This window comes from Hyperolius riggenbachi, chromosome 10, assembly GCF_040937935.1.
Source record: "Hyperolius riggenbachi isolate aHypRig1 chromosome 10, aHypRig1.pri, whole genome shotgun sequence".
NCBI lineage: Eukaryota > Metazoa > Chordata > Amphibia > Anura > Hyperoliidae > Hyperolius > Hyperolius riggenbachi.
The window spans coordinates 265,244,897-265,272,718 of record NC_090655.1 but is presented as its reverse complement, the minus strand read 5'-3'; the positions used below and the strand labels follow the sequence as shown (position 1 = coordinate 265,272,718).

At 45.1% G+C, this 27,822-nt stretch overlaps 3 protein-coding genes across 3 annotated transcripts in view; 2 read left to right on the top strand and 1 right to left on the bottom strand.

The window, feature by feature from the left end:
* Nucleotides 1-27,822, bottom strand: part of LOC137535386 (zinc finger protein 585A-like) — a 764,031-nt gene that overhangs the window by 306,498 nt on the left and 429,711 nt on the right. The window lies entirely within an intron of this gene.
* LOC137535849 (uncharacterized) overlaps nt 1-27,822 on the top strand; it is a 349,356-nt gene that overhangs the window by 19,528 nt on the left and 302,006 nt on the right. Inside the window, 3 exon segments of the mRNA XM_068257733.1 lie at nt 15,467-15,590; nt 15,660-16,329; nt 24,772-24,774. Coding sequence (XP_068113834.1) covers nt 15,467-15,590; nt 15,660-16,329; nt 24,772-24,774 — 797 coding nt within the window.
* Nucleotides 4,490-5,971, top strand: LOC137535852 (uncharacterized; the record flags this gene model as incomplete). Its single annotated transcript, XM_068257735.1, has 6 exons — nt 4,490-4,513; nt 4,599-4,802; nt 5,067-5,201; nt 5,290-5,413; nt 5,536-5,633; nt 5,744-5,971. Coding segments are annotated over exons 1-6 (813 nt in total), but the record flags the coding sequence as incomplete, so codon positions are not given.

Sequence of the window (27,822 nt, the reverse complement as noted above, 5' to 3'; positions counted from 1 at the left end):
ACCTCTGTGCGGCATATGGATTTTTACTGTTGTTTTTGCATTGATCTATTTATAAAGTTTGTAATAAAAGTTGTTTTATAAACACATAAACTACTAATTTATGGACCTTTAAACCCTAAATGTGTTTGGTTTTTAGAGTGAACCTGAGATGAGAAGCGTCTCAGGTTCCATACTTAACCTGGGGCTTCCTTAAAGGACAGATGTGAGCTGCGGGGTTCACTCCGTTACACATGCCAGATGGCATCTACTGCGGCTGCGCAAGCACCACTTGCAATCGTGCTCATGTGGTCTGGAGTGTTCTGCACAGGCACAGAACACTCCAGACTATGTCAGCGCGCATGCGCAGTAAGTGCTGACCTGGCGAAGTCGGCATCTGCACCAGAGGGAACCCCAGGCCACCAGCTTTGAACGGAGCTGTGGCCACGGCACATGACAGCTGCCAGGGGCTGGAGGAAGCCCCAGGTAAGTACTTTTTTTATTTCCTCGGACCTCCCCTTTAAGCCCCGTTAGGCCTGCTCATCCCTCGCTGTCTCCCTGGGGGACTCCTGTCACCTGCAATTGTCCCCGAAAGCCTGGGTGAGTCGCGGCCTGGCAAGGTGCACTTCCCAGTCGTTCTCCTGTCCCTAGGAGCGATCTGCGCTTGTGCAGTACTTCTGCTTTGGCGCAGGTCGTTCCCAGGGATGGGAGCGCACCGTGCTGGGCCGCGCATGCGTGATGGACCACTACTCAGCCAGGCTTTCAGGGAAAATTGCAGGTGATAGAAGTCACCCAGGAAGATGGCGATGGACGAGCAGCCCTAACGGGGCTTAAGGAAGCCCCTGGTAAGTATGGAATCCGAGAAGCTTCTTGTCTCTGTCACACTTTAAGGATTACATGGTCAGTTTATAAGTGGGCCATTACACTACTGCTTACATCAGTTATAATCTCAACTTCCTAGTAATAATTCAGTTCTGTCACATCACAGAGACAGGAGATGTATATTTAGTATAGCCATGTCCTCCCTGTGTCCCCCAGCATTGCCATTATCCTCCAGTATATAATATCCTCCCACCGCAGTAATGCCATTTATTCCCCAGTATAGCCATGTCCCCCTGTGTCCCCCAGCATTGCCATTATCCTCCAGTATGTAATGTCCTCCCACCACAGTAATGCCATTTCTTTCCCAGTATAGCCATGTCCCCCCTGTGTCCCCCAGCATTGCCATTATCCTCCAGTATATAATGTCCCCCACCCCAGTAATGCCATTTATTTCCCATTAAAGCCATAACCCCCCTCTGTCCCCCAGCATTGCCATTATCCTCCAGTATGTAATGTCCCCCACCCAAGTAATGCCATTTATTTCCCAGTATAGCCATGTCCCCCCTGTGTCCCCCAGCATTGCCATTATCCTCCAGTATGTAATGTCCCCCACCCAAGTAATGCCATTTATTTCCCAGTATAGCCATGTCCCCCCTGTGTCCCCCAGCATTGCCATTATCCTCCAGTATGTAATGTCCCCCACCCCAGTAATGCCATTTATTTCCCAGTATGGCTATGTCCCTCATGTGTCCCCCAGCATTGCCATTATCCTCCAGTATGTAATGTCCCCCACCCCAGTAATGACATTTATTTCCCAGTATAGCCATGCCCCTCCTGTGTCCCCCAGCATTGCCATTATCCTCCAGTATGTAATGTCCCCCACCCCAGTAATGCCATTTATTTCCCAGTATAGCCATGTCCCCATGTGTCCCCCAGCATTGCCATTATCCACCAGTATGTAATATCCCCACCCCAGTAATGCCATTTATTTCCCAGTATAACCATGTCCCTCATGTGTCCCCTAGCATTGCCATTATCCTCCAGTATGTAATATCCCCACCCCAGTAATGCCATTTCTTTCCCAGTATAGCCATGTCCCTCATGTGTCCCCCAGCATTGCCATTATCCTCCAGTATGTAATATCCCCACCCCAGTAATGCCATTTGTTTCCCAGTATAGCCATGACCCCCCTTGTGTCCCCAGCATTGCCCTTATCCTCCAGTATGTAATGTCCCCCACCCCAGTAATGCCATTTCTTTCCCAGTATAGCCATGTCCCCCCTGTGTCCCCCAGCATTGCCATTATCCTCCAGTATGTAGTGCCCCCCCCCCCCCCCCCAAGTAATGCCATTTCTTCCCCAGTATAGCCATAACCCCCCTCTGTCCCCCAGCATTGCCATTATCCTCCAGTATGTAATGTCCCCCACCCCAGTAATGCCATTTATTTCCCAGTATAGCCATGTCCCCCTTGTGTCCCCCAGCATTGCCATTATCCTCCAGTATGTAATGTCCCCCACCCCAGTAATGCCATTTATTTCCCAGTATAGCCATGTCCCCCTTGTGTCCCCCAGCATTGCCATTATCCTCCAGTATGTAATGTCCCCACCCCAGTAATGCCATTTCTCCCCCAGTATAGCCATGTCCTCCCTGTGTCCCCCAGCATTGCCATTATCCTCCAGTATGTAATATCCCCCACCCCAGTAGTGCCATTTATTTCCCAGTATAGCCATGTCCCCCCTGTGTCCCCCAGCATTGCCATTATCCTCCAGTATGTAATGTCCCCCCACCCCAGTAATGCCATTTCTCCCCCAGTATCGCCATGCCCCCCCCCCCTGTGTGCCCCCAGCATTGCCATTATCCTCCAGTATGTAATGTCCCCCACCCCAGTAATGCTATTTATTTCCCAGTATAGCCATGTCCCCCCTGTGTCCCCCAGCATTGCCATTATCCTCCAGTATGTAATGTCCCCCACCCCAGTAATGCCATTTGTTCCCCAATATAGCCATGTCCCCCTGTGTCCCCCAGCTTTGCCATTATCCTCCAGTATATAATGTCCCCCACCCCAGTAATGCCATTTATTTCCCAGTATAGCCATGTCACCCCCTGTTTTCCCCAGCATTGCCATTATCCTCCAGTATGTAATGTCCCCCAACCCAGTAATGTAATTTCTTTCCCAACAGCCATACCTACACTCCAGTATTGCTCCCTTCCCCCACCTCCATGCAGAGCAGTAAAAGGAAGGATTTACATTGGTTTATAGCTACCTGTCAGTGTGCTCCAGTTCTCTGCTCCCATTAGCCTCTCTGCCTCTTCTCTCCTCATCCATCTACCACTACCAGCACTGCTGTAACACCACAGGAATGGTAACAGTGGGAGGTGGATGTGGGGAGAGAAGGCCAGCTGGAGAGGAGGCAGAGGGAGGACAGGTCTGCAGAACGCTGTGAACATAGTAGACAAGTAGCTATAAACCAGCTTATTATGCTTTCCTGCAATACTCTGCATCCTACATCCTCTGCATCTACCACCCACAAGTGACAACAATAGGGAGTGCAGGGATGAGGGGGATCCTGTATTGGTAGGTTTCACTACTGACAACTGAACAAACTAGATTATCCTCCTCTTATTATCTATCAAAAGGCAGCAGCATCCTGTACAGATCACATGACCACATCACTGAGAATGGAGGAAGACCAGAGTCATATGGCTGAGAAGATATTAAACCTCACCCTGGAGATCATCTACCTGCTGACTGGAGAGGTGAGGAGGATTCTGGGGGGTCACATGACATCTTTATAAATAAAACACAAGTGACCACAGAGGTGTGGGGGATTATTGGATGTTACTGTATATACTTATGAGTTTCCACATCATGTGAATCCTTGAATTTTTCATTAGTGGAAAAAAGCACAGCAATGCAGGTGGATGGGCTAGTTGCCTTATGCAATTTTCATCATACAAAGTGCATGGCAAAAACTTGACAACATGACACTGACTGACACTGCATCCATTTCCCATGTAATGATTGTCAGTTACACTAGATGCATGTGAAAATTTGCATACAAATTTACATCAACCAGCATTTTATTTATTTAAGCGCTGACATATCACGCAGCGCTGTACAGAGTATATTGTCTTGTCACTAACTGTCCCTCAGAGGGGCTCACAATATAATCCCTACCATAGTCATATGTCTATGTATGTATTGTGTTGTGCATGTATCATAGTCTAGGGCTAAATTTGGGGGGAAGCCAATTAACCTATCTGTATGTTTTTGGGATGTGGGAGGAAACCAGAGTGCCCGGAGGAAACCCATGCAGACACAGGGAGAACATACAAACTCAACTTCTTGCAGATGTTGACCTGGCTGGAATTCAAACCGAGACCCAGTGCTGCAAGGCGAGAGTGCTAACCACTACACCACTGTGCTGCCCATGAAAATTTGCATGTGAAAACACACATGTGGAAACACACATACAAATTGTAATATCCTTGGGGAAACATAGCCTTAACTGTTGTTCTCTCTTTACTAGGGGTTAAATTTACCGAAAATTGCATCTGTTGAAATAATAACTCCACAAGACTCTTTGCACACACCATCCCCCATCCCAGTGTCCCTTCATTACTGCCTGATACCATATTCCCTGACACCAGAGAGGAGGAAGAGGCAGAAGATTCTGGAAGTCATTAGGAAGATGATGGAGCTGCTGACAGGAGAGGTGAGCAGTGCTGGGAATTATGGGACATTATCCAGTAACAGTAAGGGGTGTGTCTGGGTGGTGACTGTGTCATTGTGTGTGTCAGGTTCCCATAAGGTGTCAGGATGTCACCATCTATTTTTCCACGGAGGAGTGGCAGTATTTAGAAGAACGCAAGGATTTCTACAAGGAGGCGATGATGGACAATCAGATAAGTTTCAGTTGTGTCAACATGGAACAAAAGAAGATTGACTTGAATGAGACAATTCTGAACCTCACCCTGGAGATCATCTATCTGCTGACTGGAGAGGTGAGGAGGATTCTGGGAGGTCACATGACATCACTCATCCATCTATTAAAAACACACAAACCTGACCAAAGAGAGCAAGTAGTTTTGAATCGGATGATATAATTTATTGGCTAACTTAGAGATTAAAAAAGTAAGCTTTCGGGCTAATAAGCCTTCATCGGACTTAGTTCCTGGCTAACACGGTACAACACTACTTGCTCTGACCAGAGAGGTGAGGAGGATTCTGGGAGGTTATATAACATTATTTTTGGTCTTTCTTTACAGAGTGTTCTTCCAGTGAAGTCTGGTAATCATGTGACTATACCGGTGCCCCCACCTCACTCCCCGATATCTGAGAGACACAACAAGCAGAAGATTCTGGAAGTCACCAGGAAGATGATGGAGCTCCTGACAGGAGAGGTGAGCGGTGCTGGGAATTATGGGACAATATCCAGTAACAGCAAGGGGGTGTATCTTGGTTGTGACTGTAGCATTGTTCTCGTGTCAGGTTCCTATAAGGTGTCAAGATGGCACTGTCTATTTCTCCATTGAAGAGTGGCAGCATATAGAAGGACACCAGGACCTCTACAAGGACGCCATGATGGAGAATCAGCCGCCCCTCACATCATTGGGTAGGAGGAGTTTTTTGTTTTTGTTTTTTAAAGAGAGAACAGTACAGAGGGTTCACCTAGATCCCCCATCATCTGGTAAACACATAGAGACAATGTATTCCATCAGTATGTATTTTCTACAGATGTATCCAGTAACAGAAACCCACCAGAGAGATGTACAGGTCCTCTTTATTCCCAGGAATGTCAACAGGAAGATCATCCCACGCTCCACCATTATCAGGTAGGTCGGAATGGGGATCACCAGAGTCTCCACCCTGTATGACATTGTTTCCTTCTGCATTTGCTGTTATCTGGGCTCACATTTAAATTTGTTTGATTTTGTGCAATTAGGGTAGAAAACCGAGACATATGAAAGCCATGGTTAAAGAGGAAGAAGAAGAGACGTATGTGAGGAGTGATCAGCAGTCTATGGAGAAGGGTGACATGATGAGGACAATTAAAGAGGAAGAAGAAGAGACATATGTGAGGAGTGATCAGCAGTCTATGGGGGAGGGTGACATGATGAGGGCAATTAAAGAGGAAGAAGAAGAGACGTGTGTGAGGAGTGATCAGCAGTCTATGGAGGAGGGTGACATGATGAGAGCATCTAAGGAGGAAGAAGAAGAGACATATGTGAGGAGTGATCAGCAATCTATGGAGGAGGGTGACATGATGAGGACAATTAAAGAGGAAGAAGAAGAGACGTGTGTGAGGAGTGATCAGCAGTCTATGGAGGAGGGTGACATGATGAGAGCATCTAAGGAGGAAGAAGAAGAGACATATGTGAGGAGTGATCAGCAATCTATGGAGGAGGGTGACATGATGAGGACAATTAAAGAGGAAGAAGAAGAGACGTGTGTGAGGAGTGATCAGCAGTCTATGGAGGAGGGTGACATGATGAGGACAATGAAACTGGAAGAAGAAGTGACGTATGTGAGGAGTGATCAAAAGTCTATGGAGGAGGGTGACATGATGAGGACACATAAAGAGGAAGAAGAAGAGACGTATGTGAGGAGTGATCAGCAGTCTATGGAGGAGGGTGACATGATGAGGACAAGTAAAGAGGAAGAAGAAGAGACGTATGTGAGGAGTGATCAGCAGTCTACGGAGGAGGGTAACATGATGAGAGCATCTAAGGAGAAAGACGTTATTACAGAGATGAGCAATGGTGAGTGATAAACATTAGACGTCCCAAAATAATTATTAGATTAACCAAAAAATGTGTCTCTGCTGGGCAAAGTATTGGTCACATGATGCCAATAATTGGGGGAGGGGCTGTAAGAATGAGAGTGTTGTTTGAGGGAGGGACTGTGGTGAAAATTAACTAAAAAGTGCCTCTACTAAAACAACTATGCCAAGTGCAATTATGCTTTCCTAAACAGAAGGTACTTGCAAGTTTTCAAATTTAGGAGTGAATTGTGATTTGGAGTGAAATGACAGATCTGGCAAGGGTGATAATTACCACAGCACAAATTTACATTATTGGGGAAGCAAATGTATTACTTATACAAGTTATGGAGATATAAAACCACTAATATTCTTCTAACTGGCTAAATAGCACCAAAAAAAGTTTCTCAGTAGAAAATAACAATGAAAAGCACAATTTCTCCTCCATAATACAGTTTTTTCCCCAAGTGTTCAGCTTTGTGTAAGCAGGACGTCATCCCACAATGCATCATGGGTGACTGTGCAAATCATCAGGCCTGCTACAAAATCCTAGTGGTTCTACTCATCCATGACATCACTGGATACTCTAACTCCTCCCCTTTTGTATTAGTAGTGGTCAGGTGTAATTACCATTACCCAACACAGGGGACACTGTTACCGAAAATACAACACTTGTTTCAGGTCACACAACTTCCCCCAATCCAGGTCTTCTCCATAGACAGCTGTGTACAGCGGCCCACCATCCGTCCATCTGAGAGGGGCTTTACCAATCAGTGACTGGTCTCCAACTCAGCCACACCCCACAATGGACAGCACACCAAAGCATGTTCCAAGGGTGTTTATTCATCAATCAGCTCATTCCCCTGACCGTTGTATCCGGGGTCACAAGGGGTGTTCATGTATCAAGCCACACAGAGACAATGTGATCAGCAGCAGTAGGGATGTCATGTAAATATATGATCACACAGATAGCAAGGATCTATAGCTTTCCCAAGATCTACATTTTCATACACCACTTCATAAAAGCTGAGCCTGTTGGCGAGGCAGGACCTGTCTTTAGTAAAACCGTGCTGTCAAACAAACATACGACTATTCTGGTCTCCATAATTTTGTATAGCAACCTCTAGGATACCTTCAAACAATTTACACATAACTGGGCTTGATTCACAAAGCGGTGCTAACCTAGTTAGCATGCCTAAAGACTTTGGGCGTGTGTAAAGTAGGGTGCTAACTAGGTTGGCACCGTTTTTAAAATGAACTCGCGCACAAAGTCCCGTGCACAAAACTTTGCGCGCGCACAGCGCGGTGTGCGCGAAAACATCGCATCACGGTGCGATGAAAATGGCGCACCCGATACGCATGAGGTGCAACATTAAGGTCGCACGTCATACGACCTTATAGGCGCATCGGGTGCGCCATTTTCGTTGCACCGTGATGCGACGTTTCGCACGCACCACGCTGTGCGCAAAGTTTTGCGTGCGGGACTGTGTGCGCGAGTTCATTTTTACACGCCTAAAGAGGGGCTTTTCACAAGCCTGCTAACAGTTAGCACCGCTTTGTGAGTCAAGCCCAACATATGTTAAGCTTACAGGTCTATAGTTTCCTGGTTCCTCATTTTTTTTTCCTTTCTTGAATGAGGGAAAAACATCAGCTGTACACCAGTCATAGGGAACTGACCTGCTTGAAGTCAAATAACAGAAAATAAGATAAAAACTCGGTTACAAAATCAGATTCTTACCTTAAGAGAGGGAAGCCTCAGGATCCTAATGAGGCTTCCCTCGCTAATCCATTGTCCCTCATCGCTGAGTGCGCCCCCCTGAAGGCATTGTCGCTAATCACATTGGGGCCGCACAGCTCCCTTTCCTGGATCATGGCCGTGCAGTGGTTGTGTGAACCCGCCCAGACATGCACAGTAAGCTGGAGCTGCATGTTACTGCCCATGCGTGGGCGGGCTCGCGTGACTGCTGTACAACCATGAACCAGGAAGAGGGGCTTGTTTTCCCGTAATGGACAAGACCATGTTTTCCCCTAATGGACCAGAGCAGTTTTATATCCCTATTTAATCAGCAATAACTTTATCCCTACTAATGACACCTGAATGATTTATATATATCTTTTCTTCAAGACAAACTAGACTTTCATTGGGGGGTATTTTGTCCCATGTAAAATTTTGTTTTCTACGCATTTTAATCGGAAAAAAAGAGGGAAAAGACGAGAAAAAAAAACCATTATCTCAGTTTTTGCCAATTCCAGAAATAACTGCAGTAGATAAAAACCATGCCACCAGTATTATGTCCCCCCAGCATAGATAGCCAGATGTATCTCCGGTATCAGCTCCCCCCCCCCCCCCCAGTATAGCCAGATGTGTCCCCTGTATTTGCCACCCCAAGTATAGATAGACAGATGTGCCCCTCATTGTAGCCAGATATGCCCCCAGTATTTGGTTCTCCTCTTCAGGATCACTAGATGTGCCCCCATTATTCGATCACTCCCCAGTTACCAAGTGATGTGTTTTGCCCCCACCAGGGGTCCTCTTACCTGCAGTATGGATAGCCAGATGTGTCCCCCCTAACCATGCAGCCCCCTCCATGCCTCAATCACTTACAAAAAGGATCCTGCAGCCGGAGCCTCCATGCACAGCTCTGAACTCTGTGATGCCGAATATTCGGATCAAGCCGGGACCCGGATATTCTGCATCATGGGGCTGAGTGCAGAGCTGTACTCGGAGGCTCCGGCTGCAGGGTGGTCGCTGGAACCAGGCGAGGTGAGACAGGCTTCTTGCAGCGGAAGTTTTTTAGCGATCTAGGCATGGAGGGGAAGAGATAAACGATCACTGCAGTAGCCAATTGTAGGAGAAGTCACCGATTGGCTACTATTGAACATGTTCCCTTTCATCTATTAGTACTGCAGCTGAAAGTGCCAGGGGCGAGCCCGATCAAGCACAGCTGTGCTGAAAGGGAAAATCCTATATCTACATCCTCATGGCTTGGATGAAGTCACAGAGGACGTAGATATTCTGTAGTGGTGGGAAAAGTGGTTGATACCAGGGGGTGAATGCCATTTGGGCCAGTTTCCTTTTCTATCTTGCTCTTCTTTATACTCTATGTGCCTCCACCCCTTCCTGTGTTAGAGAATGACGTAGACTAGGAACAACCCAGAGCTGTATTGTGAGACAAGGGCATCATCTCTCTAAAGACAGGAGCAAAGCGTGCATTTAAAGTGTCAGCTTTAGCTTGCGCCTCCACGATAGAGTTTCATCTGTATACAGCAGGAGGAGATGGCAGCGCTTCCCAAGGCAGGCTGCATCTGGATGACCAACTGCATGGATGTGCAGAGCCTAAGTATAGGCAGGTTACACTACTTGCTTTCAAAACAGATATTTAGCCTCTAGGAGGCTCTGCACACCTCTGTTGGTAGTCATTTCAGGTGCAGCCTGATTAGGAGCACTGAAAACTTCTTTGTTCTCAGAATTCCCTTTGTGATCTAATAAAAGTCCTATATTCTTAACATTCTTTCTTTTGGAATTAATATATTTGTAAAATATTTGGGATTTTCACTAGCTACTTGTTTGGCCACCTGATTTCCTTTTTTACAGTTTTTGCTTCATTCCTCATATATCTTTAGTGCAGATGCAGGCCCGAAGGGCCTTCCTTTTACACCTAATCATGTCTAAAATTGGACTTTTTTTAGATGTAGAATTTGTATTCCCCTAAGTACTGTATGTACATTCTACAATCTTCATTGAATCTGTTTGAAAGTTAGCCATTTACTTTTAGTGTACTTGCCCTGTAAAGGTAGCCATACATCTAGTCAGTAGAAAACCGGCACCACCATTGGATGGTGCCGGTTTTTCTACTGACTACTATGCTGGAGTGGTGATCCTTTGACCGGGCACGTCACGTTTATCCATAGACGACAGTGTGCACGACAACAAGCTTGAAGAGGTAGCCATACAACTAGCAATCTATGGACAGATTCGACCAAGAGCCCAATCTCTCTCCAATTGAATCTCATAAGAGAGAGATCTGTTAGCTGCCCATACACTGCAGACCGATTCCTGATCAATTTCAGCATGAAATCTCTCAGGAATCGGCCTTGTGACACCGCATCTGACCGCCTCGCCACCCCGATGCTGTGCCGCCTAATATAAATGTCCCTCGTGCCCAGCGCAAGGTATACATTACCTTTCCGCCGTCTCCGCTAGTCTCCGCAGGCTCTGGGTGCATTCTGCTCATCATACACACGTGCCATGTCGTTGTCTAGTAATGTGGCCACGTGTATTAAGTCTGATGTCATACTTACTAGGTAACCACGTGGGGCGCCCATGTGCGGTGAGTGGAGTGCGCCCAGAGCCTGCGGGGACAAGGGGAGGCGGTGGAAAGGTAATGTATACATTCCACCTGTGCACCGGGGGGGGGGCATTTATCATTAAGGGGGACATCGCTATGGGTTTTGTTGCATTGGTCGATCGTTGCAAAATTGCACGCCGTTACCGCTGCGCACGTCGGCCCAACATCTTGCAGCATGCACGATCGACTATGCGACCAATATCAGGACCAAAATTAGTTGCATTGTCGGTCGGGCATGCACTTAGCACTGATTGTCAATGGGATGATCGACCACCGAGTCACATGATATACGGCCACCTTACCTTACAATCCCAGGTTGTTTCTGTGCATACTGGCTTCTGCTGATTGAATACATCTCAGGCAGCATATCCATGGAGTGCAGATCTTTTCTTCTCTGCTTTACTGTTCCAGACTGCCAGATTTAAGGTGCCCATGAGGCAATTAGTAACTTTCATAAAGTAATCTTATTTGAGATAAGTGCACTGTTTTTGACCTCAGTGGGCAGAACTTGTTGTGCTGTAATTATCTTGCAATGCTTTGATCTCTCTCTGCCAACATAAAATATAGAAACTGGAAGCAGATGTCCTCTATTATTGTCTCACACTGCCCCCTAGTGACAGGTGGCGATAAATACACATTACAGCAGTACTAATTAGAAGCTAGGAAATCTAACAACTAAATAAAATAGAAATGTGCTAAAATAAATTGGCCCGGAGCACTTGCACACCCTAATTGGCTGCTAAAAGGATAATGGCACATTTTTTTCTTCCTGATCTTCTTCCTGATCCAGTAATAGTGATCAGAAGGAAATCATCAAAAATTTCGAACCAGTCCGATCATTTCAGATTAAATCAATCTGCAGAACGGCTCGACCACTGGCAGGGAAACAGATGGATAATGCAAATGTGTGTTGTCAATCGCCAACATAATTTCCTCTCATTTTAACCAATCAGATTGCCATTATCTCTGAGCATCTTAATCTGTTCATCTTCCTGGCAATTTTGACTTTTTAGCTGTCAGTCACTATTGGCACAGCAATATATATATATATTTTTATTACTTATCGTATATCTAAGTGATACACATATTGTGGGGTTTTTTTTAGGACAATCTGTTTTTTTTCTGAGTTATATATTTTTCCCCAGAAATGTTATTTTATAGGCATGTTACAGGGAAAAAAATGAGACCTAAATTTAAAAAATATACCTATCATGTTTGCCTCTTTCTAATTGTCGCATGACAAGTGCCACTGCTATGTAACACTTTAAAATATATTCTTTAGCTCTTCTCAGTTAAAATGATACCACATATGCCTTATTACTAGCTGGGCATGTAGCAGGCCATTCTCTCCATCCTGTGCGCCTGTATTAATGGGATCTGATCGCTACGGTGACAGTATGAGGGGTCCTCCTGATTCTGTACAGATGCATTGCTAGGCAACGGCAGAGTGATGCACCTGCACAGCATTGTGGCTTGGAGATGTTGCGTCCAATAACATCAGATCGCTAGACGTGGCAGCCAGTCATAAATGTATGCACACCTTAAAGGAACACTATCGATTAACATGTTTTTTTCAATTGAGATAGGAATAGTCTGGGAAGTGCTGCTAAGTACTGGTGTATACATTTGACCGCTTATATATTTGTTTTTTGTGATCTAATTCCTTTTAAACTTCAGTGTTTCCTAAACTGATGGACCAGTGAACCATGAGGGGAGGGGGATTCCCTCACACTACTTCTGTGAACCCTGTGTGTCTCAGAAGAGCTGTCTGCATAGCAGAGGATATGTGGCTTATGTTCAACATAAACATCTGTAATAGTGTGTGAAACCTGACACCAGAGAAGCATTTCATATAACTGTGCTTCATAATTACACTACTCTTAGCATGTCAGACTGCAGAGATTCATACCTTTGTCAATGAAACATTCCAAACGCAGCAAAAACCTACACACAGTGAATTAAAGCTTTTGCCTCTGATATTTCAGATGAAAAGTAGGAACATGTTTACACAGTTACTTAGACATTATTTGTACATTGTCATTTTAGAACCCTTGGTTTGATAGTGTTCCTTTAAAGAGACACTGAAGCGAAAAAAAATATATGATATAATGAATTGGTTGTGTACTATGAATAATTACTAGAAGATTAGCAGCAAAGAAAATATTCTCATATTTTTATTTTCAGGTATATAGTGTTTTTTCTAGCATTGCATCACTCTATAATATGTGCAGATTACACAACACTCAGCATTCAAAATGAGTCTTTCAGAGCAGTCTGTGAAGTAATGAACTCTCCTCTAGCAGAGGAAAAGTAAACAGTTCAATTACAGTTGAGATAAAAGTCAGATAACAGCCCTCTCCACGACTAAGTTAGTCGGAGAGCTTAATAGCTTTTTTGCATAAAGATAACAACTGGAGTTTCTCAACTCTTCCTGTACTGGAAACAATTAGACTGATGTATCTGATCTTAATGTTTTTTTTCTTAGCTGTACTACACATACAAATCATAATATCATCATTTTTTTTTCGCTTCAGTGTCTCTTTAAGGCTCGGTAGAGATGACAAGGGGCTAATAGGCTGAGAAGGGTAAACACTTCACTGAAGGAACAGAAAAATGTTTTGTTTTTATATTGACACCGGGGCATATTCCCTCAGCAGCAGTAAACTTGCCATGTGCAAGCATTGCATGGCAGCTTTACCAATACTTAGGGCTGTTTCACACCGCAGGTGATTCTGCAGCGATTGTGTTGCTCTTTGATGAGTGAGTAGTGAGCAGCAACGTGCCAGTGTATTATCTCCCTGTGGGAGCATTCACACATTCCAGCGATCATGATCATGTAGTGACTGCAGAAATGCTTCATGTAGCGCTATGGGAGTGATTGCATCAAAATTGCAGTTGTGATTGGATCTCAAATTTAGGTGTGAGACTTGCACGACTGACGTAACATGCATTTCACACTTACTGCTATTATTGGATTTTAATTGATTTCAGCATGACCTCTCTGAAAACCTGTGTGCCTCGTCGGTCTCAGTCCCCCCCCCCTCTGCCTCCCACGGTTCTCACCTCTCCGCTGTGTGGTCCCCGTCCCTACTTCTCCCCAATGGCTTCTCATCTTTACCTTCCTCTCCCCTGTGTATTGTAATGCAGGAGAGAGACACTAGAGACGCTGTGGCCACTAGAGACCCCTATTGCCTATCCCCTGCATTACATCACACAGGCGCCCAGGGACAGGAAGTGAAGGAGTCGCCGGTTAGAAGCAATGACTGGTCAGTGCATTGGACAGATGAAAGTACCTTCTCACTAGTCACCGAATTGAACGCCGCTAACCACACACTCCTGCCCGGACTGATCGATCCAATCAAGCGATGTCCGTAGGAAATTCATAGATCCGTCAATTGAACAAGCCATATGCTGCACCTATGTCTCACCGATTTGATTGAAGCATTTGAATCGGCTGTATAGTGATTGGAGAAATTGATGAGTGTATGGCCTGATATAGTGTTACTGGCCTGTAATATGCTGATAATGGTCACTGTACATTACTATACACTGATTGGTCACAGTAGGGGTGACATAGTGTTACTGGCCTGTAATATGCTGATAATGGTCACTGTACATTACTGTGCACAGATTGGTCACAGTAGGGGTGATTAGTGTTACTGGCCTGTAATAAGCTGATAATGGTCACTGTACATTACTGTACACAGATTGGTCACAGTAGGGGTGAATTAGTGTTACCAGCCTGCAATAAGCTGATAATGGTCACTGTATATTACTGTACACAGGTTGGTCACAGTAGGGGTGTCTTAGTGTTACTGGCCTGTAATAAGCTGATAATGATAATGGATAATTGGATAATGGGAGAGAGAGAGAGAGAGAGAGAGAGAGAGAGAGAGAGAGAGAGAGAGAGAGAGAGAGAGAGAGAGAGAGAGAGGAGAGAGAGAGAGAGAGAGAGAGAGAGAGAGAGAGAGAGAGAGAGAGAGGAGAGAGAGAGAGAGAGAGAGAGAGAGAGAGAGAGAGAGAGAGAGAGAGAGAGAGAGAGAGAGAGAGAGAGAGAGAGAGAGAGAGAGAGAGAGAGACTGCTCATTGCGAAGGACTGCTGGGTGGATTGGGGTCTGATGTGGGTTATGATAGATCACCCTGACTAGAAAACTTTCAAAGTAGCTCTTGGAAGAGTGTGGGCACCCCAATATATATATATATTATTATGCAAAGTTATGCAGCTGCTGCATTTGATCCATTTCTAATCTACATAAATTGTGCAACTCCTTAGAATTATCAGCAGTTCTTTGACCATCCCTAAAACTAATTGTTCCTCCCCTCAGAATTCTAACAGGAAGTGATGATGTTCTCGTCTCTCTGTATCCACAGACTGTACAACGGATGATGATGTCACTGGACAAGAGTCTGCTGCAGATATCCTGGTTACCACAAATATTTCCCCAGACTCCCCTCACCTGTCTAACCCTCATACCCAGAACAGGTCTCTCCCTGCTGGGGGGTCTCATTCCTGTTCCACATGTGGGAAATGTTTTGTTTGGAAATCACATCTTGTCAGACATGAGAGATCTCACACTGGTGAGAAGCCCTTTTCATGTACTGAGTGTGGAAAATGTTTTGCACTTAAATCGCATCTTGTCAAACATGAGCGATCTCACACTGTCGAAAAGCCATATTCATGTGTTGAGTGTGGAAAATGTTTCAGAAAAAAAGGAAGCCTTTCCATACATGAAAGATCTCACACTGATGAGAAGCCATATTCATGTTCTGAGTGTGGGAAATGTTTTGGAAAAAAAGGAAGCCTTTCCATACATGAAAGATCTCACACTGGTGAGAAGCCCTATTCATGTGCTGAGTGTGGGAAACGTTTTGGGCATAAATCACTGCTTGTCATGCATGAGAGATCTCACACTGGTGAGAAACCCTACTCATGTGCTGAGTGTGGGAAATGTTTTTTTCAGAAATCACAGCTTAACATACATATAATATCCCACACTGGTGATAAGCCCTATTCATGTGCTGAGTGTGGGAAATGGTTTATGTGGAAGTCAAAACTTATCAGACATGAACGATCTCACACTGGTGAGAAGCCCTATTCATGTACTGAGTGTAGGAAATGTTTTGCATATATATCACATCTTGTGAGACATGAGAGATTTCATATTGGTGAGAAGCCCTTTTTATGTGTTGAGTGTGGGAAATGTTTTGCACTGAAATCCCATCTAGTAAGACATGAGAGATCTCACACTGGTGAGAATCCCTATTCATGTACTGAGTGTGGGAAATGTTTTGCACTGAAATCCCATCTAGTAAGACATGAGAGATCTCACACTGGTGAGAAGCCCTATTCATGTGCTGAGTGTGGGAAATGTTTTGGTGATAAAGTAACCCTTGTCAGACATGAGAGAACTCACACTGGTGGTAAGTAAGGGTCAGGGAAACATTGCTTCACCTTCAGTGAACCTGAACTGGCCACAGCACACTGCTCTCCATCTGCCCAACATAGCTGGAAGTAGGGAGGATGGAGAGTGGAGTGCAGCAGCCAATAACAGGCTTGTTCAGTTAAGCTTATCCCTCTCTCATCACTGCCATTGCAAGGGGTAATACACCAGGTTCTTTATTCATACAAAGGAAGCACGATCTGCAGTCACATGTCGCCAGGACCCTCCTGAAGAGTCTATAAAGCCAATGCATTTTTTTCTGACTGAACAAACACTTCTGATATCAAGTGCTGAAAAGTGAATTATTTGGTTTTTTTTTTTGGGAGCTGAATGACCCAGAATAAAAGTCACTCTGATATGGCTGCTGTGCACAATTCAATCAGAATTTAACCTGCTGAAATAGAAATAAGAATGTGAGACTTCAGGAAAGTTTTGTGTTACTGGATTTATTATCATCTATTTTCACTTCAAGTTAGCCTTCAAATCTGAAGCCATTTACCAAATCCTGTGCATCTAAATAATGTATGAAAAAGAAGCATTTCCCAGGGTCTGAATCAGAAGGCCAAGCCTATTGCAATGCATTATGGTCTGAATCAGAAGGCTTAGCCTCTTGCAATGTATTATGGTCTGAATCAGAAGGCTCTGCCTATTGCAATGCATTATGGTCTGAATCAGAAAGCTCAGCCTGTTGTAATATATTATGGTCTGAATCAGAAGGCTCAGCCTATTGCAATGCATTATGGCCTGAATCAGAATGCTCTGCCTGTTGCAATGCCTTATGGTCTGAATCAGAAGCCTTGGCCTTTTGCAATGCATTATGGTCTGAATCAGAAGGCTCTGCCTGTTGCAATGCATTATGGTCTGAATCAGAAGGCTCTGCGTGTTGCAATGCCTTATGGTCTGAATCAGAAGGCTCAGCCTGTTGCAATGCATTATGGGTGAATCAGAAGGCTCAGCCTGTGCAATGCATTATGGTCTGAATCAGAAGGCTCTGCCTGTTGCAATGCATTATGGTCTGAATCAGAAGGCTCGGCCTGTTGCAATGCATTATGGTCTGATTCAGAGGGCTCAGCCTGCTGCAATGCATTATGGTCTGAATCAGAAGGCTCTGCTTGTTGCAATGCATTATGGGTGAATCAGAAGGCTTGGCATGTTGCAATATATTATGGTCTGACTCAGAAGGCTCAGCTGGTTGCAATGCATTATGGTCTAAATCAGAAGGCTCAGCCTATTGCAATGCATTATGGGTGAATCAGAAGGCTCTGCCTGTTGCAATGCATTATGGTCTGAATCAGAAGGCTCAACCTGTTGCAATGCATTATGGTCTGAATCAGAAGGATCTGCCTAACACTAAAGCTGGACAAACATCATGGAAGAACGTCAGTGGATGATTCGCAAATGTTTACTCCCAAAATTTGCATACCGCACATTCTCAGCGAGCCCCCTTGACATTAATGCCAGGTGAACTTCTAAAACTTTCAGGGCATCTCTGCAGCTATAAAATAGGTGTACAAAGTTTCCAGAAACCAAGACAGTGGCACAGCGGAGGGGAATCAATATTCATTTTTTAATATTTTTTTTTAAAAGAAGTGTCAATGGCCGCCAACTTTAGCAGCTGTCCCTTCTGGAGGCAGGGAAGCAATCTGCTGTCATAGGCTTCAGCTGTGACAGCTGATCGCACTGATTGGCTGGTTGGGGGAGAAAGTGCGGGGTTAAAAAAAAATAGTAAAAATTATTGATAAAAAAGGAAAAACATATTTATAAAAAACAAACATCCTGGAAACGATCAAAGCCCACCAACAGAAAGCTCTGTTGGTGGGCAGAAAAGGGGGGGGGGGAATCACTTGTGTGCTGAGTTGTACGGCCCTGCAGTGAGCCCTTAAAGCTGCAGTTGTCTAATTTGCAATAAAATAGCCTGGTCACTAAGGGGGTTGTAAGCCCAGGCTCCTCAAGTGGTTGAAGTGAATAGTGAGAACAATGGGGAATTTTTTGCTATGCTATGATTAAGGGCGTGTAACGCCCGAAACATGTCAGCATGTGGTGCTGGATTTTAGCCTGTTGTGTGTAATGATTAATAAAGCAATACTGTTTCTACCGACATCGTGCGGATCTCACTTTCTACAGTCGGGGAATTTTTTATTTGTATTTTTTTTTTTATCAAAAACAACCGATGTTAGTTTTTGTTGTTTTTTTTAATGCCGTTGAATGACCTATAATTTATAGGAAGTGTAAATTTACATCAATGAAGAGAAAGAGCAGTGAATGCCATGCTGGGGCTTCCAGGTGGTCAGTATGTAGTGCTTAATGAACACCTGGAAACCCCGATGGAACCAGCAACAACAGATATCGCTGTACAGCTGCAATATTGCTGTATAAGGATTACTGGAACATGTAGCTATGATTTGGCCATAAAAAGTTAAATGATTGGGGTCCCCCCACCCGTGCCTTTTTTAACCCCTTATCCCCCATGCAGATTGCAAAGCCTGTTAACGTGAATGGCAGAAGATCGTTGTTTGCCACTAGCTGTCCTCCAGAGAACATGTTCCTCCATCCCTGCCTTCTACAAGCTGTACAGATACTGTGAATAGTCAGCTTGATAAGGTAGCGGATGCATCTGTGATGAGCTTTGTGTGTAGCTGCATGGCTGGGAGTCACAGGCTTGGTAAGGTAGCGGATGCATCTGTGATGAGCTTTGTGTGTAGCTGCATGGCTGGGAGTCACAGGCTTGATAAGGCAGCGGATGCATCTGTGATGAGCTTTGTGTGTAGCTGCATGGCTGGGAGTCACAGGCTTGGTAAGGTAGTGGATGCATCTGTGATGAGCTTTGTGTGTAGCTGCATGGCTGGGAGTCACAGGCTTGATAAGGTAGCGGATGCATCTGTGATGAGCTTTGTGTGTAGCTGCATGGCTGGGAGTCACAGGCTTGGTAAGGCAGCGGATGCATCTGTGATGAGCTTTGTGTGTAGCTGCATGGCTGGGAGTCACAGGCTTGATAAGGCAGCGGATGCATCTGTGATGAGATTTGTGTGTAGCTGCATGGCTGGGAGTCACAGGCTTGGTAAGGTAGCGGATGCATCTGTGATGAGCTTTGTGTGTAGCTGCATGGCTGGGAGTCACAGGCTTCATAAGGTAGCGGATGCATCTGTGATGAGCTTTGTGTGTAGCTGCATGGCTGGGAGTCACAGGCTTCATAAGGTAGCGGATGCCTCTGTGATGAGCTTTGTGTGTAGCTGCATGGCTGGGAGTCACAGGCTTGGTAATGTAGCGGATGCCTCTGTGATGAGCTTTGTGTGTAGCTGCATGGCTGGGAGTCACAAGCTTGGTAATGTAGCGGATGCCTCTGTGATGAGCTTTGTGTGTAGCTGCATGGCTGGGAGACACAGGCTTGGTAAGGTAGCGGATGCATCTGTGATGAGCTTTGTGTGTAGCTGCATGGCTGGGAGTCACAGGCTTGATAAGGTAGCGGATGCATCTGTGATGAGCTTTGTGTGTAGCTGCATGGCTGGGAGTCACAGGCTTGGTAAGGCAGCGGATGCATCTGTGATGAGCTTTGTGTGTAGCTGCATGGCTGGGAGTCACAGGCTTGATAAGGCAGCGGATGCATCTGTGATGAGCTTTGTGTGTAGCTGCATAGCTGGGAGTCACAGGCTTGGTAAGGTAGCGGATGCCTCTGTGATGAGCTTTGTGTGTAGCTGCATGGCTGGGAGTCACAGGCTTGATAAGGCAGCGGATGCATCTGTGATGAGCTTTGTGTACAGCTGCATGGCTGGGAGTCACAGGCTTGGTAAGATTGGCTGATTGCTGGCTTACATTCTGATCACCAATTCTATGTTCTATGTTACTAGATGTTATTGCTAGAGGCATTACAGTCCTATCAGTGGCTGCTTATTATTAGTGTATATAATAAGGGGAATACATTATAGTTATATATACAGACTGGAATCATTGTCTTCATTTTATAGAGGAATAGCATCAATTACATTCTTGTGTGTTGATGAAGCCACAGAAGGTCCAGACACCAGGAGGGGAGTTGGACTTTCACATACAGATAGTTCTGCTAATGTGGAAACTGACTAGTCCAGTAAGATTATTAGTATTTATATAGCGCCAACATCGTCCACAGCGCTATACAGAGTATTTAGTCATGTCACTGACTCTCCTCAGAGGAGCTCACAATCTAATCCTCACCACAGTCATATGTCTATGTATGTATGTATTGTGTAGTGTATGTATCATAGTCTAGGGCCAATTGTCATGTTTTGGGGATGTGTGAGGAAACTGGAGTGCCCAGAAGAAACCCGCACAGACACGGGGAGAACATACAAGTCCCTTGCAGGTGTTGACCTGGCTGGGATTTGAACTGGGGACCCAGCGCTACAAGGCGAGAGTGCTTACCGCTAGGCCACCTTGCTGCCCACAGTGGCCTAGAGGGCAGATAAGATACGAAGAGAGGAATTTATCTTCCAGCAATGGTACGCTGGACACACTCAGGACTGATATTCAGAGAGATTGGATCACTGTGACTGTAACGGAATCTTCCAGGGATCTCCTGATTTCTCTAAAAATATATATACTTTTTAATGTTACCCTACATTATGCCACACTGCAGCCAGGTCATAGTTATACTGCACGGTTAGCAAGCAGCAACTGCTTATTCAACAGCCAATCTACCAGGAATCTTATATACTGACTGAAGGTTGTAAATATGATAAAAAAGGACCCAAAAGCACCTGTGAGCAGTGGCTTAGTGTGGGTGGTGCAGTTGTGGGAGGTGGCTTAGTGTGGGTGGTGCAGTTGTGGGAGGTGGCTTAGTGTGGGTGGTGCAGTTGTGGGAGGTGGCTTAGTGTGGGTGGTGCAGTTGTGGGCGGTGGTTTAGTGTGGTTTGTGCAGTTGTGGGCGGTGGCTTAGTGTGGGTGGTACAGTTGTGGGTGGTGGCTTAGTGTGGGTGGTACAGTTGTGGGTGATGCAGTTGTGGGCGGTGGTGCAGTTTTGGGTGGTTGCTTAGTGTGGGTTGTGCAGTTGTGGACGGTGGCTTAGTATGGGTTGTGCAGTTGTGGGTGGTGGTTTAGTGTGGGTTGTGCAGCTGTGGGTGGTGGCTTAGTGTGGGTGGTACAATTGTGGGTGGTGGCTTAGTGTGGGTTGTGCAGTTGTGGACGGTGGCTTAGTGTGGGTGGTGCAGCTGTGGGTGGTGGCTTAGTGTGGGTGGTACAGTTGTGGGTGGTTGCTTAGTGTGGGTGGTACAGTTGTGGGTGGTGGCTTAGTGTGGGTGGTACAGTTGTGGGTGGTGGCTTAGTGTGGGTTGTGCAGTTGTGGACGGTGGTTTAGTGTGGGTGGTGCAGTTGTGGACGGTGGCTTAGTGTGGGTTGTGCAGTTGTGGACGGTGGCTTAGTGTGGGTTGTGCAGTTGTGGACGGTGGCCTAGTGTGGGTGGTGCAGCTGTGGACGGTGGTTTAGTGTGGGTTGTGCAGTTGTGGACGGTGGCCTAGTGTGGGTGGTGCAGCTGTGGGTGGTGGCTTAGTGTGGGTTGTGCAGTTGTGGACGGAGGCCTAGTGTGGGTGGTGCAGCTGTGGGTGGTGGCTTAGTGTGGGTGGTGCAGTTGTGGGTGGGACTTTGTGTCAGTGGTGCAGTTGTGGGTGGTGGCTTAGTGTGGGTTTTACAGTTGTTGACGGTGGCCTAGTGTGGGTGGTGCAGCTGTGGGTGGTGGCTTAGTGTGGGTTGTGCAGTTGTGGACGGTGGCCTAGTGTGGGTGGTGGCTTAGTGTGGGTGGTGCAGTTGTGGGTGGGACTTTGTGTCAGTGGTGCAGTTGTGGGCGCTGGTTTAGTGTGGGTTGTGCAGTTGTGGGTGGGACTTAGTGTCAGTGGTGCAGTTGTGGGCGGTGGTTTAGTGTGGGTTGTGCAGTTGTGGGCGGTGGCTTAGTGTGGGTGGTGACTTAGTGATGCGGGTGTGGTGTGCATGCTGCACTTGAGATTCTTTTGAGAATCGGGTTTCCTGGAAGATCTATATTGTTATGACCTCACAAAGGGAGATTGGCAACTGTGGTGGTACAGGCAGGGCCAGGTAACCATCTTAGCTAGTGGGTACCATGCAGGCTCCTTTTTATCTGCTTTAGCTAACAAGGTCACAATGCCTTCCATCTGAAGACACTACCACTGAGTGGAGGATATTTGCATTACATTTCCCTTTCTCTCCAGTGCATTATAATAGGATGTGAATAGCTCCTGGCCATTAACTTCACTGGAAGTGATGATGCCAGACAGGTAATATCACTCTGTGTATTAAGCTATTGCTAAAAAGGAACAAGTCTGAACTCGTGAATAGCCAATGCCTCTATCAATAGTGTATTCGGACAGCCAATATGGCTAACACATGTGAATAGACATAGGATTATTCCCTCACAAGGTTACTCTCAGAGCCTGAGGGTACATTCCGTTCTATAAAATGTCAGCTCTGAGGCCCAGTCAGGGTGATTCCTAAGAAGTTAACAAAGGGATATATAGTGCGCTCCTCACTGATAATTCACTCAATAATAGTCTAAACCTGGTGCGCTATGCTCAATGGGGGTTGTGTATACCCTGTAAATTTTCAAAAATTGGGTAATGTAAGCGCTCAGCAGGTCCTCTTTATGTTAGGTTGAATTTACAGCCTGATCTGATCATCTATTTCTTCTTAACAGACACATAAATAGTGAACACGTCTTATTATTCTCTGATCCCTGAATGCAATAACATACATAAGATCAACCATATATATCTCATATACTTGTTTGTCACATGTGCTTCAGGGTAAAACAAAGGAATACTTCTCAATACTAATATTGCACAATACTGGCTCTGTCAGAAGCATGGACTTCCAAGTGCACATTGCTCATAACAAGTCCTAGTCCACAAGTCCTAATGTAGCATAAACTTTCAACTCCACGTTTCTACTGTAACTTTAAACACACTGATCCTTGGAATCCACTTTCAAAATGACAATTACGCTCACCAGATCGCAGTGCCAATTGTAACAGTTGGCATATGTCGCATTTGGCCCAGCCAGCTACAGTCCTCAGGTCTTTCAGGTTCACGGTAATCTTCTATATCCTCAGCGTCATTCCAGCCGGTTCATACAAAGAAAAGGGGAACTTTCTAGTGTAATACTTCAATACTCAGTTTACACCACCTTGTGTGCCACACACTCCTTCACCATTGGTCACCCAGTGCCTTCACAGCGCTCCCCAGGCACCAATCACAAACACAAGCCCCTTACCAGATGCTATGGCTGACCCCTCACGACCAGCATTAGTGTTTGCAAAGCTGTGTACAGATCCTCAGAGTGGCGTTCTCAATTTGGCTGCACCTTTAAACTTAGACAGACACTTCCATAGTGTAATACCGTTTATTCTCAATAAAAATTGTAAAAAATTGTACTCACAAACATCAGTAAAATATGCGCATATCAGTAAAAATCTCGAGGCTCAGCTTCCCTCTCCGTGGATAGGCTCCGTCCAACTAGTTTCGTCACAGACGACTCATCAGGGGCATGGCTATCCAGTGGAGGGGACGCTATTTATCTTTAAAACACTCCTTCTGCTTCCTTCGCGCTAAGGTGCCGCCCATTGACTTCCCGAACCTCATTGGAGGTTTCAATTGGCTCTCAAACATGCCACTCTAGCTAACCCTCGTTGTGTACATTCCCCTTCCCTTATGGTAGCTTCATACCCTATGCTCTCGGCTGGCGCCTCCGTAATCCTACAGAAAAAGCCGGCGCATGCGTCATATAATCCCCTATCTAAACGTGATCATATTGTATTCAAATGGCCAACCATACTTCTGTGTTCATGGTTCCCGCCCCCTTTACCTCCCATTGGCTCTACCTCATCAGCCTCCCTTACGCTCTGCTGTTCAAAGCATCACCATGGTGACTACCACTCAGATCACGCTAGCCTTAAGTGCGCAGTGGCCATATCAAAATTGTCATTACATTGGGAAAAACTATCTTCGGATAATATAACATTCAGCCACCTCCCCTTAATTCTATACCCCCACCATCATCATCCACTGAAACGGGTCCTATATCTACCATCTCCCACCATTTACATATTCTTTATGCCTTAACCCTGCAGCAATTGCTGCTAGTAAATTTAGAATATATAGTCCATATGCCCACCTTAGCGTGAAAGATGTGCTCCTCCTTCTCACACACCAAATCATAGTCAAAATTAGTGGACCCTCATACAATCATACAGTGGTCAATTTTTTCATCCTTATTACATGTCCCCGGATCAGTGCTGGCCATCCTAAGCATATTAATCATCAGATATAAAACAATTGATGTCCAACTCGACATTCATTCCCCTGGTTTCATAGTTTTCAGTTCATAAATCCAGCGAGTTTCCATTTTCAAAATCTCCCTAACTTTGTGACATCCCCTCCAGTTGGTAGTTAGTTTTTGAATACCCTGGAAGGTGAGTAGGCCAGGGTTTCTGGAACCATAATAAGTCAGAGGACTGGAAAAAATTATAAAATCCGGGAGTTCATACACTGCTGTAGCACTCATGTGGTATATCTGCTTGGTTTCCCATGTGGGCTACAGTATGTGGGGAGAACAAAAAGGTCTTTAAAAGCACGAGTGGGGGAACATATTAATAATATTGCTAAAGGCCTGCAGGGCCACAGCGTATCAAAACATTTTGATGAGAAACATTCCAGAAACCCTGGTTTACTTACCTTCCAGGGTATTCAAAAACTAACTACCAACTGGAGGGGATGTCACAAAGTTAGGGAGATTTCGAAAATGGAAACTCGCTGGATTTATGAACTGAAAACTATGAAACCAGGGGATTGAATGTCGAGTTGGACATCAATTGTTTTATATCTGATGATTAATATGCTTAGGATGGCCAGCACTGATCCGGGGACATGTAATAAGGATGAAAAAATTGACCACTGTATGATTGTATGAGGGTCCACTAATTTTGACTATGATTTGGTGTGTGAGAAGGAGGAGCACATCTTTCACGCTAAGGTGGGCACATGGACTATATATTCTAAATTTACTAGCAGCAATTGCTGCAGGGTTAAGGCATAAAGAATATGTAAATGGTGGGAGATGGTAGATATAGGACCCGTTTCAGTGGATGATGATGGTGGGGGTATAGAATTAAGGGGAGGTGGCTGAATGTTATATTATCCGAAGATAGTTTTTCCCAATGTAATGACAATTTTGATATGGCCACTGCGCACTTAAGGCTAGCGTGATCTGAGTGGTAGTCACCATGGTGATGCTTTGAACAGCAGAGCGTAAGGGAGGCTGATGAGGTAGAGCCAATGGGAGGTAAAGGGGGCGGGAACCATGAGCACGGAAGTATGGTTGGCCATTTGAATACAATATGATCACGTTTAGATAGGGGATTATATGACGCATGCGCCGGCTTTTTCTGTAGGATTACGGAGGCGCCAGCCGAGAGCATAGGGTATGAAGCTACCATAAGGGAAGGGGAATGTACACAACAAGGGTTAGCTAGAGTGGCATGTTTGAGAGCCAATTGAAACCTCCAATGAGGTTCAGGAAGTCAATGGGCGGCACCTTAGCGCGAAGGAAGCAGAAGGAGTGTTTTAAAGATAAATAGCGTCCCCTCCACTGGATAGCCATGCCCCTGATGAGTCATCTGTGACTAAACTAGTTGGGCGGAGCCTATCCACGGAGAGGGACGCTGAGCCTCGAGGTTTTTACTGATATGCGCATATTTTACTGATGTTTGTGAGTACAATTTTTATTGAGAATAAACGGTATTACACTATGGAAGTGTCTGTCTAAGTTTAAAGGTGCAGCCAAATTGAGAACGCCACTCTGAGGATCTGTACACAGCTTTGCAAACTCTAATGCTGGTCGTGAGGGGTCAGCCATAGCATCTGGTAAGGGGCTTGTGTTTGTGATTGGTGCCTGGGGAGCGCTGTGAAGGCACTGGGTGACCAATGGTGAAGGAGTGTGTGGCATACAAGGTGGTGTAAACTGAGTATTGAAGTATTACACTAGAAAGTTCCCCTTTTCTTTGTATGAACCGGCTGGAATGACGCTGAGGATATGGAAGATTACCGTGAACCTGAAAGACCTGAGGACTGTAGCTGGCTGGGCCAAATGCGACATATGCCAACTGTTACAATTGGCACTGCGATCTGGTGAGCGTAATTGTCATTTTGAAAGTGGATTCCAAGGATCAGTGTGTTTAAAGTTACAGTAGAAACGTGGAGTTGAAAGTTTATGCTACATTAGGACTTGTGGACTAGGACTTGTTATGAGCAATGTGCACTTGGAAGTCCATGCTTCTGACAGAGCCAGTATTGTGCAATATTAGTATTGAGAAGTATTCCTTTGTTTTACCCTGAAGCACATGTGACAAACAAGTATATGAGATATATATGGTTGATCTTATGTATGTTATTGCATTCAGGGATCAGAGAATAATAAGACGTGTTCACTATTTATGTGTCTGTTAAGAAGAAATAGATGATCAGATCAGGCTGTAAATTTAACCTAACATAAAGAGAACCTGCTGAGCGCTTACATTACCCAATTTTTGATTCCTAAGAAGGTTGTTTAGGATTACCCTGATTGCTGGTCAGCCAAGTGTCTTTCCATGACCAGTATTAGACCTTTCAATAATATAAGGACAGAAGGAAAACATAGAGAAATGTCCCTGTATGTATTTAGAAAGTTTATCCTGTCTAATTCCCCCTCATCTGTGTCTAATCACAAGTTGTAATTTGATCTCTCAGCTATGTTAGCTCAGGAATCTACTCTGCCATGCTAGAGAAGCAAATTTGTAGACACAGGATGTTAACAATATGTCTGCTTCCATGAAAGCGGGAAGTAGACACACTGCAGATTTATTGCAGGATTTGTATCAGCTGTAACAAATAAATTATTTTCTTCAAAAGTTATTATGCTGTTGTGTGTGTTTTATAGCAGAGAGGAAGTACTGAGTTCAGGTTCGCTGTAAACTTATTTCTAGGGAGCCTTTATAGCTCCCATGTCGACTCCTTCATCGTTCCTACCTCACCCCTCAAACATTACACATCTTTGACAGCTCTGTGTCTTACCGCTGCTTTAGGGGTTGCAATAGCCAGGGCTCTCTGGTCCATATATGGCGGTCGTGCCACAAAATATCTAGGTTTTGGACCAAAATCATCTAACTTATCTCAGGAACCCTCCTAAAACCTATAGCTAAGGATTCCTGGTCGATTCTACTAAGTCATAAGCCAGCATCACTTCAATACCCAGAGCACAGGCTGACACAGCACATCCTGAATGCGGTCAAGACACATATTGCTTCTAATTGGCGTTCTAGAGTCTTATCAGTCACAAATGTCATTAAATGTGTAACTTCAATCATGTTATCAGAAAAAATCTATGCTAAAGTAGGGGACACATCTGAAATTTTCCTAAAAACCTGGTCACTTTGATTAGATAGTAGGGGGTGACCCTCCTCGTAT